This window comes from Oryzias melastigma, linkage group LG3 (genome assembly GCF_002922805.2).
Source record: "Oryzias melastigma strain HK-1 linkage group LG3, ASM292280v2, whole genome shotgun sequence".
Lineage (NCBI taxonomy): Eukaryota > Metazoa > Chordata > Actinopteri > Beloniformes > Adrianichthyidae > Oryzias > Oryzias melastigma.
In genome coordinates, this window is record NC_050514.1 from 5,690,969 (window position 1) to 5,700,502 (window position 9,534).

At 36.6% G+C, this 9,534-nt stretch overlaps 2 protein-coding genes across 3 annotated transcripts in view; both read right to left on the reverse strand.

Annotated features, from left to right (window-relative positions):
• trip4 (thyroid hormone receptor interactor 4) overlaps window positions 1-5,109 on the reverse strand; it is a 113,286-nt gene extending 108,177 nt beyond the window's left edge. Inside the window, exons 1-8 of one of the 2 annotated variants that reach the window (XR_004949720.1) lie at window positions 4,896-5,109; window positions 3,841-4,019; window positions 3,570-3,700; window positions 2,156-2,374; window positions 1,997-2,075; window positions 1,821-1,926; window positions 1,225-1,440; window positions 996-1,116 (exon numbers count right to left, since the gene is read on the reverse strand). Coding sequence is in view for 1 of the 2 variants with exons in the window: in XM_024296269.2 (XP_024152037.1) it covers window positions 996-1,116; window positions 1,225-1,440; window positions 1,821-1,926; window positions 1,997-2,075; window positions 2,156-2,374; window positions 3,570-3,700; window positions 3,841-4,019; window positions 4,896-4,975 (1,131 nt within the window). In the remaining variant the exon portion in view is untranslated. The remainder of the gene's footprint in view (window positions 1-995; window positions 1,117-1,224; window positions 1,441-1,820; window positions 1,927-1,996; window positions 2,076-2,155; window positions 2,375-3,569; window positions 3,701-3,840; window positions 4,020-4,895) is intronic. The other variant, XM_024296269.2, reaches the window with a different exon arrangement.
• Window positions 5,110-6,425: 1,316 nt separating this feature from the next.
• chrna7a (cholinergic receptor, nicotinic, alpha 7a (neuronal)) overlaps window positions 6,426-9,534 on the reverse strand; it is a gene marked incomplete at its 5' end in the record, with an annotated part of 16,101 nt that continues 12,992 nt past the window's right edge. Inside the window, 2 exon segments of the mRNA XM_024295881.2 lie at window positions 6,426-7,715; window positions 8,471-8,580. Of these exon segments, the coding sequence (XP_024151649.1) occupies window positions 7,173-7,715; window positions 8,471-8,580 (653 nt within the window).

A 9,534-nucleotide genomic window follows, 5' to 3' on the forward strand; every position in this document is an offset into this window, starting at 1 on the left:
GGGTTCCATTCGTGACAAACATGCTTTTTTTGTCCACTGTTTATATCTTTGGCCCATTGTCTATGTCAGAGGTCTGGAACCTTCAACATTTAAAGAGCCATTTCAGTCAATTTTTCACTGACAACATCCCAACAAGAGCCACTAAGTCGAATTCACTTTTCAGAAAAAAAATAGAACACTGATTTGTTTTTATATTAAAGTTTCAATTATGGTAACTATAAATGATTTTTTTTGGCAAAATAACATGAATCTTCTTTTTTTTTTATTTCAAAACTTGAAATAGTTGATCATTTTTGTCAAACATTTCACATGACTTCCTTTCAAAGTAAAAGACATCCTGTGTCAAATAGGATCATTTCAATGCAGCAAATCATTTGATTTTCAGTTTTCAGACAAAAAAATTGCAAACCTAATAAACTAAATCAGAGCTAATTCCGTGACATTTTTTTTGCAAACACTTAAAATCCTTGAATTTGTTTAAAAATAGAAAATCCGGCAGTCATAAATCTGTCAAAAAGCTTCTGATGCATAATGTCCTTCAACTGTTTCTGAATGACTAGAATCAAGTTTTTTACTTTACTACTTAAGGACTTTTTACAGTTATACTTTTTCCTTTTTTTTTTACTTTCCTTTAACAACAGAGCCACAATAGAGGTCTCAAAGAGACACATTGCAGACCCCTGGTCTGTGTCTACTGAACATTTGTTCATGTCTATGTTCTACTAAGTAATATCTTCCAGTGAAACAACAGGAGCTAATGACGCTAGCAACTGTTGCTCAGGACTTTTCTGATGACCAGATCCAACAGCATGCAAAGTTTTAACCATAAAGCTGAAACATCGCAAAGCAAACACAAATAGACATTGAAGTTTCATATTAAGGCAGGGGCCGTAAAATATCGACTTGGGGGCCACAAATGGCCTGCAGGCTGCCACTTTAAGACCCCTGGTAAATAAATGAGGAAAAGTAAGCATTAACTGCACACTTTCACCTACCTGTGGAGCAGCCTGTTTAAATTGTGGGTTGATCAGCCCGCTGACGTTCTTCCTTCCACTTCTGCTGGAGGACTCCTGTGATTGGGCCTCATTATTCATGGCACAGAGAGTCTCATCCAATCTGAGAGTTTAGGCAAAAAAACATTAAACATCCCGACATCTCACTATTTTCAGATGTTGGATTCTTCCAGCACATGCTCATTCATGTGTTGCAACAGATTCTTCCTACTTTTTGTAATACGCATCCATATTGTTGCCCTCATCAACCACTTGTCTCCCGGCAAAGTCCAGCGTGATCTTCCTGTCTTTGCGAGATGCGTGGCGAAGCTCCCTCAGCTCCTCCTCCTTCCTCCTCAGCTTCTCCCTCTCACCGGGGGACAGCCACTGATTGGATTCGGTGGCAAAGTAATCAGATTCATCGTCCAGAACTTGGGTTCTCCTCACGCTGGAGTCGGGGGTGGAAGTGGATCAAAGAACAAGTTAGGGACTAATTTGATAAACTAAAGTCCCACTCCAAACATCTTTTGATGTGATGTAAAAGCCTTATTAAAGGTCTTTTAGTTATGCCGTTTTTATGTAAAATCAAAAAACTTGTGTTGTTTAAGGAAGTTTCTATAGAGGGGCACTAGTTCAACAGAAATTCACCTCTGACTTGTGGGCGGGACTATTGGCGCCCACGGACATAGTTACTGTGTTTTCATCAGAAAAATGCCATAAGAACATGTTAAGAACACTACTTTTATTGGAATGGGACTTTAAATCAAATCCACATTCGAGAAGCAGAAAGAAGCTCCCTCTGGACTTAAGAAATTCTTAACTTCCCACCTATTTCTGTCAAATTCCAGCAATTTGTCTTTGTGCTGAATTGCTTTCTCCAAGCCATCCTTCATCTTGGCATCTTGATGCGGCAGAAGCTCTCTTTCTGTACAATCTGTCAAGACAAAATCAAATTTAGACTTAAACCCGCCGCAGCTTTCACTGATCTAACTGGGCACTCTCACCTCCCATGAGTTTTTTTCTGAGTTTTTGGCTTTTGTTAGAGTCTCGCTGTAAAATCTCCTGCTCCTCTGCTGTGCAAACCTGAATCCGAAAAATAACGCTTTTTACACAATAAAAGAATCAAATTAGGTCAAAATATGTTCTAAAATAAGATGGCTCACCAAACTTCCGCAGAAGAGGCATGGTCCGGAACCCTCCTGGTCGCACACAATACGCCCACAGCTCAGACAGTTGTTGACGAGTTTGTGCTTTTGAGCAAGGCAGTCACAGGGATGACGGCCTGGGAGTAGAACAGCCAACTTGTCCTGACCCTCTTTGGCATAGAGGTTGACAAACTTGGATTTCTTCTTTCCTGAAGAAGAACTGTTGTTTTCCTGAGCCTGGAATCACAAAAACATGGCTAGGTTTTTTAAAACCAAGAAACGATTAAACACATTTACAGAATAAACATACGTACAAAACTTAAATTTTTCAATATTCTGCTGCATCATAGAATATTTGTATAAAACTAATAATAGCATGATGACAACCCTATCATTACCAGAAAAAAAACCAAATGCAATTTAGAAAAGAATGCATTAACAAAGATTTAACAAAAGTTGACATACATTTGTAAGGACAACTAAAGACTACCTACAAAAGAATCAAGGTTTTGGATTGCTTGTTCATAATGAGAATTAAAAAAATTCAAATTAAAAGCATCTTTGACAAGAATCCATGTCAAATCTTTCATGAAGTGCAACACAGAGAAGTTTTCACAAGTGGATGCGTCTCTGAAGGACAAAAGAGGAAATTATATCACGAGAAAACTGAAAAGGGATGTGCAACGATGTATATAGAATGCTGTAACGTCAGCGTGGGATGATCCACCAAAGTGTTTGTGAAAGATCTGTTACAATGCAGCTGGAAATGATCCACAACGCATAGGTCTGTAGTCTGGAGGAGCCATTTCACACAGCAGAAGCTGTAGAAGTGCTGTACCCTATTTATTGTAATGCTGCTCATAACCTTTGCACAACCCAAAGACTATCTTGATATACTGCCTTGTAAAAGCACTATGTCACTATGTTATACCTAAACTTTAGATTTTATATTGAACATATCTCAAAGTCATCGCTTGTTTTGTTTTTGTTTTATACTGTAAGTGTATTTATGAGACATGTGCTGCTGACCTGTTGGCCAGGTCACCCTTGAAAAGGAGATCCTGATCTCAATGGGTTTCAACTGGTTAAATAAAAGTTAAATTAAAAAAGTTAAATGTGTAGTGAGGAGTTTTACAGCCTTTAAACATCTATAATCCTAATTTGTGGGTCTTAAAAATGTGTGGGTTATTTTTAGAATGTAACCCCTGCTATAAACAAGGGAACACTGTACAGATTAAATTCTTTATTTAAAGATTACCAATACATGTTATAGTTTTTGTTTATTGTAGTTCTACTTTCCATAAACCAATAAAAAAAACAATATCATCTTCACAACTTTTAGACCAAAACAGTAAAGTCCCCTTCCCTCCCAACTTCTGCTTTACCCAAAGGACATAAAGGACAAAGAAAATGTGTGTCACTCTGTGCTCACCCGCATCAGATCGATGGGCGTCTTCACTGCCTCAGGCTCAGGTTCCTTTATGGGTGCACTCATCACTTCCATTTTGTTACGTCCTTTGCGTTTGGACTTTTTTTGTGTGTCTTTCCCCCCATCTTGCATTTCTAAATTAGATATTAAAACTGTAAACAAACTGATTGCATTCCACTATTTTTGTAAGATATTTTCTGGATAAAGACCACACAATCCAGTTTAATTGAAGGTTGAAAAGAATTTCAGCTGGAAAAGCACATTTCTCACTAACCTGGTGACGCTGATTCTTTGAGAAGAAAAAGACTTGAGGTGTCTGAGCTTTGTCTTTTAGACCTCATCCATCTGCTGAGGAGCTCATCAATAAACTGTTTCTTTCTCCCATCCGTGCCTTGCAGGAGGTCTCCCACATATTCTTCTATCTCCTCAGCTTTCTCAATGGACAGAATGTACCTACAGAGCAGTAGGACAATCAAATCAATAAACATACCAAAAGAGACAGTAAAACAAGGAAGCCCAAAACACTGAGAAAATTGTAGAATTCTGAAGCAAACCAGAGAAATTTTAAGTCTAAATTTCTTAGCTGTTTTAATAGTCATTTTTTTAAAAGAAGGAAAGAAAAGAAAAAAGAAAAACACATTCAATTAGTTATTTTAAATAAATAAATGCTTAAATATATCAAAAATGATAACAGCCCTTCCTCTTCTTTTAACAGCACCAATGCTTCATTTAGTTAGTTTTCATCACACTTTAACAGTTTCATGTAAACATGCTTAAGTTAACCTCTTAAAAATTGTTTAATGCCCATTGAGATTTAAAAAAAAAATTGCTTTAGAGAAAAAAAATAGTCTGAACTGAAGAACACTTTTAACTCAATGTAAACCAAAACTCAGAAAACTAATCTGCTTACAACACAAACAGGCTAAATATTCGGTCTATTAAGTTCAAACACTTAAGACTGCTATCTAAAAAGATGGTTCACACAGTCACACATCACTGTTCCTTCTTTAACTGTAGTATTTATTTGTATACGCTTGTTTTTAGTTCCCTGTTTATAGGTTTAGCTTAGCGCTAAGTTAACAGGTGATGTCAAAGTTGAAGCCTGTCATAAAGCTGTAGCGCAATTAAATAACGTAGACAATACTTTCCTCAAACTCACACTGAAATTTTATAAACAGGGGATAATAAAGAGAAAAAACCCATAAGCCAACTAATTAACTAACTAACTAATTAACTAGCTATTTCTTTTGTTTGTTTGTTTTTAATGAAAGAGCTAACGTGTTATAGACACCAAGCCATTCGTAAATACGACATTTTTAAACGACTCACTGGACGATATCCTCGCTGGCATCCAAACCAAATTTATGGTGCAACTGGTCCACACACCACTGCAACAAGGCATCCGACATTTTTCAAATAAAATGACTGTTATTCAACTATCTGGTTGAGTCAAACCTTAATATTTGAGGGTGTTTCCACACGGTAAGTTTTCAACGACGTGCATAGCTACCTGTATTTAAATCCGGAGGAAACTTGAGTTGTGGCTCTAAGGTTCCGCAATACGAACTCAAGACTAGGAAGTTTTTGTCTTCGATAACTGGAAACGTAAAACACTTTATACCTCACACTTGCTGTTCAGTTTAGCCTTCTATTGTTTTGAGATTAAATCTGTGTTAATTGTTAAGATAATAAAAATAGAAGTTCTACTGTATAGTCTCTGCTGAAGCATTGCAGGCTGTTGTGCGCTGTTGAGTCACTAGAGGACAGTTTAGTCTCAGTGTTGAACAGAGAACATAGTGAGGAGATTACATAAAATAAACTTTGTCAATGTGACTAAAATAATAATAATAAAATGGTTATGTTTATGCTGTTATATATATATATATTAAAATAATTTTAAATGTTAAAAGGTAAGTCTACCTATGGTCTCATCGCACAGAGATTTTTACATTTAAAAGGTGTAAAATGCTTACCCTCTGAAAGAAAGTACTTATATACTTTTTAAAAGTCTATAAGTGGCATAAATAATAAAAACAAATAAATAAATATAGTAAAATGTGCTATTACCAATTTTAAGTGTAATTTACATTTTTGCAAGGACTAATTTGAAATAAAATAATTGTTTCATATCTTTGCATGTGTAATTATTTTCACAATTCAAGCTTGTCAATATATATATATTAAAAAAAAAAAAAAAACATAAAAGCAGATAATGTATTACCTCCTTTCAAGATCCAGTGCTGAGATTTTAATCCATACTTTTATGAGTGTGAGACTTGACTATTGCAACACTCTTTTATCTGGACTTCCGAAGCAGTCTGTCAATAAATTGCAACTAATTGAAATTAAGCTGCACGCCTCTTAACTAATAACAGAAGGCGAGCTCGTACTACTTCTGTCATTAAGTCACTGCACTGACTGTCAGTTTCCGGATTGATTTTAAAATTCTTCTTTTAGTTTTTAAATCTCTTGAGAGTTCAGGTACTTTATATTTATGAAATTTCCTCAGTCCATCCACACCATCAAGAGCTTGAAGATCGTCAGTTTAACTGTCTCTAGAACTAGGACGAAGACTTATGGCGAGGCTTCTTTTCCTCTTGGTCCTCGTCTGTGGAATACCTTGCTTGAATCTGAGAGTTTCTACATCCATGGAGATTTTAAAAAATAATTAAAAAACATAATTTCTTAAGTAACTCACTTCTGACTTTTTAGACTTTTTATTTTGTCATATTTTATTTAATAATGTTAATTATTTGTTCAAATTATAAGTCAATACATTTATGATTTATGGATTTCTTGATTTTCAAATGTGCAGATGATATGGTTACTTCTGTTCCTCGTCTTGTGCTTTTTACTCTGTTTTTTACTTAATCCAGTTTTCCTTTTAACTTGTAAAGTACTTTGGGCTATACAAATGTGCAAGAAAAGCGCTCAATAAATAAAGTTTGATCGATTGATAAGAGAAAATGTTGCATAATCAGACAAAAACTAAACAAAAATAAATTTACTGAGATAAAAGTGGAGGTATTTTAATGTTTTATTAAATTAAATTTCAGAATAATACTACATATTTTGTTCATTAGCTTAAAAAAAGAAAAAGAAACTTCTGTTTCAAAGAAAATTAATCATATATTTGCACAACATTTGACATAATACATCAAAGCGACCTATGTAATATGTCTGAGTACAAAGTACAGCAGTCTTTTATGTGTAATACATGTAGTAGGACTTTCTTGAGGGAACATAGAAATAACAATAACACATTACAGAGCAAATCACTTGCACTATTTCCTGTTGGCAGATGAAACAAACCTTACAAAATCCTTCTTTTTATTCAGTTTAATATTCAAACAGAGGGTAAAAAATAGATGTTTCTTCATTGTGTGAATATAAAAGATATGTAATGATGTAATGCATTACTTTAGCTATTTATGCATCACATACAACCTATGTTATAATTTCTTTGTGTCACTTTTGTTCAAACTGAGAGTTAAAATTTAGTAATTTAAAGATCTAGTTTATTAGTTTCCACATTTCCAGCTCACAATGTCTAAAGACTGGTGGTTTGAAGCACTGATCCATTTGTTTCCGTGGAGAAAAAGACCTTTAAGAGAAAAAATCTTTGGAGATGGCTTCTACGAAGTTGGGAGCAGACATTAGAATCCCGATGGTGCAGAGGATGGTGAAGAGCGAGAACGCCATAAGGCAGAGCCGGTCCACAACCGACGCAGCAAATTTCCACTCGTTGCACACGGACTCATCCTCGTCCTGGTCACGGAAGCGTTTGGCGATGTAACGCACCTCGTCAAGGATCTTGGCCAGCTCTATTTCCATGTTTCCCACTGAAGAGCCGTGACTGGAGGGGAGAAGCATCTCATCCTCGCCAGCACGAGTGATCAGCCGTCCGCAGACGACCCCAGAGTCAGGGGAGGTGGCGCCTGGGGAGTACTGGAGGCTTTCCAGACCGCGGACGCCCACGTAAAGTAAGTTCCCGTTGGTGGACAGAGAGGCTGAAGTGGCAGCGTTGAGGTCTATGCTGGTCAGGCTGCTCCGCCGAGTTTTGTTGTCGCAGGCTGACCGCACTCGATCCTCACCTGGGCGCTTCATTCGCAGGAACCAGGCACACCAGTTCAAAAGGATCACACGGGTCTTGAGGGAGAGAAAAATATGGAAAAAAGCTTCCATGAGCTCTTCATTTAATATAAATTCAGTTTTTTTCTCAGCCCCACTTTCAAACAATCAAAAAAGTTTTGTCTTATTCATTCTTTTGGTAAAACTTAAGGGTCTATATCATGATTTTTTTTAATGTTTCAGAGTAAACTATATCCATCCTGGCCTCAGCAGTGTGTCTCCATTTCCCCCCAAAAATGAACAATATTCAACATTTTGCAAAGATTTATGTGCATATTATGCATAGATAATGAAAATGTTTTGCTGATCACTGCTAGCTCTGAGGAGAAAGTGGGTGTGTGTGTTAGCCTGAGGACGGCACTGGCAGAGCAGAGCTCTTCCTGGAAGGGGCTGTTCCTCACTTTGTGACATCACAATGTGAGGACCTACTTGTTTTCATGGATTGAGAGGGGCTGGTACTCAAAGAGCAGGTTTTTAGAGGAATGATCAGAGATGCATGAATAGAGCAAAATAGCACTTTGGGGTTGTTTTTAATGAGGAATTAACATTATGATGCACTTAACGGTTCATTTTCCACAATTTAGGCCCTTTTAAGCTTTTCGATCTAAAGCTGGCATACTGTAAGTATGCTCAGAAACAAATTCATAGACCCGTGGTGGCCAGAATTCAAACCGTACGAAGGAGAAAACATTAACTCCCACATTGGTTTCTTTGGTTGTTTACTTTGGCTTCTGGAGTCAAATATGAAAATATAAATTATGATCAGCACTTACCCACTTCGGCATCTTGCCTCCATCAGGATCATGATGATGATACTGCAGGACCAGTACGGTGGCAATCACTGACAGACCGACGATGACCATGGTGGTCGCAAAGTACTCCGCTTTTCAATGGAAAAGAGAGAAAGGAAGAAGTGGACACAGAAAGTTAGAGTAAAAAACGTCAGATTTAAAAAAATAAACTAAAAGAGGAAACAATTGAAGCTGCGAGCAGCGTTAGTGCTAGCTGCCCTCGCAAGACATAATTCGTGCAGTCAAGATGCACAATGCTACATTTTAAGTGCATCGAAGGCTAGATTTTGTTGTTGGTCACACGTGTTTAAAGTTAAAGTCCTATTAGCTGTGGCACTCCTAGGTGAGGGAGTGGTGAGCTATAGACACGGACCCACTTGGTGGTTTAACCCCAACCATAAATGTAATCCGAACTCCTATTCTTTCCTCTGTGTCTATGCGGCTAAGACAAAAGTTCAGCACTGGCCGCATGTATTTATAAAATTACGCACAAATAGTCATTTCATTTTTATTTTTTCATTTATAAAGCACCTTCCAGCACCAGTCAAGGAGGATCAAAGTGCTATACACAAGGAAAACAGTAAAATATAAAAAGAATAAAAAGCATAAAACCAAATAAAATAATTTTAACTATGAAAATAAACTAATGAAAACCCCTTTTTTCAAAATGACGGCTTTTAAGTTGATTTTGTCTTCATACCAACCACTTTATTTCTTGTTCACCTGGGAGTGACTAACAGGTCTTTAAGTAAAAGTTTGGATTTCCTTGACAACAGAGGTTTTCTGTTAATCAATTATTGCAAAGCAAGACCATCAACAACTCTGCTAAAAATATTTGCAACTTTTGTCTTCTAAAAAAAGAAAATTTAAGACTAAAATTTTACTTAGTCCAAATCCTGACCCACAGACATGAGGCAGTTCTGGATTTAATGGTACCAACAAACCTGATCAAGTCCAGGACTCTAAAAACAAAAATGAAACTGTCTTGAAAAAATGTCCTTAAAATAAATGAAACCAGATTAGCTCTTGGGAACTCTGTGCATCAA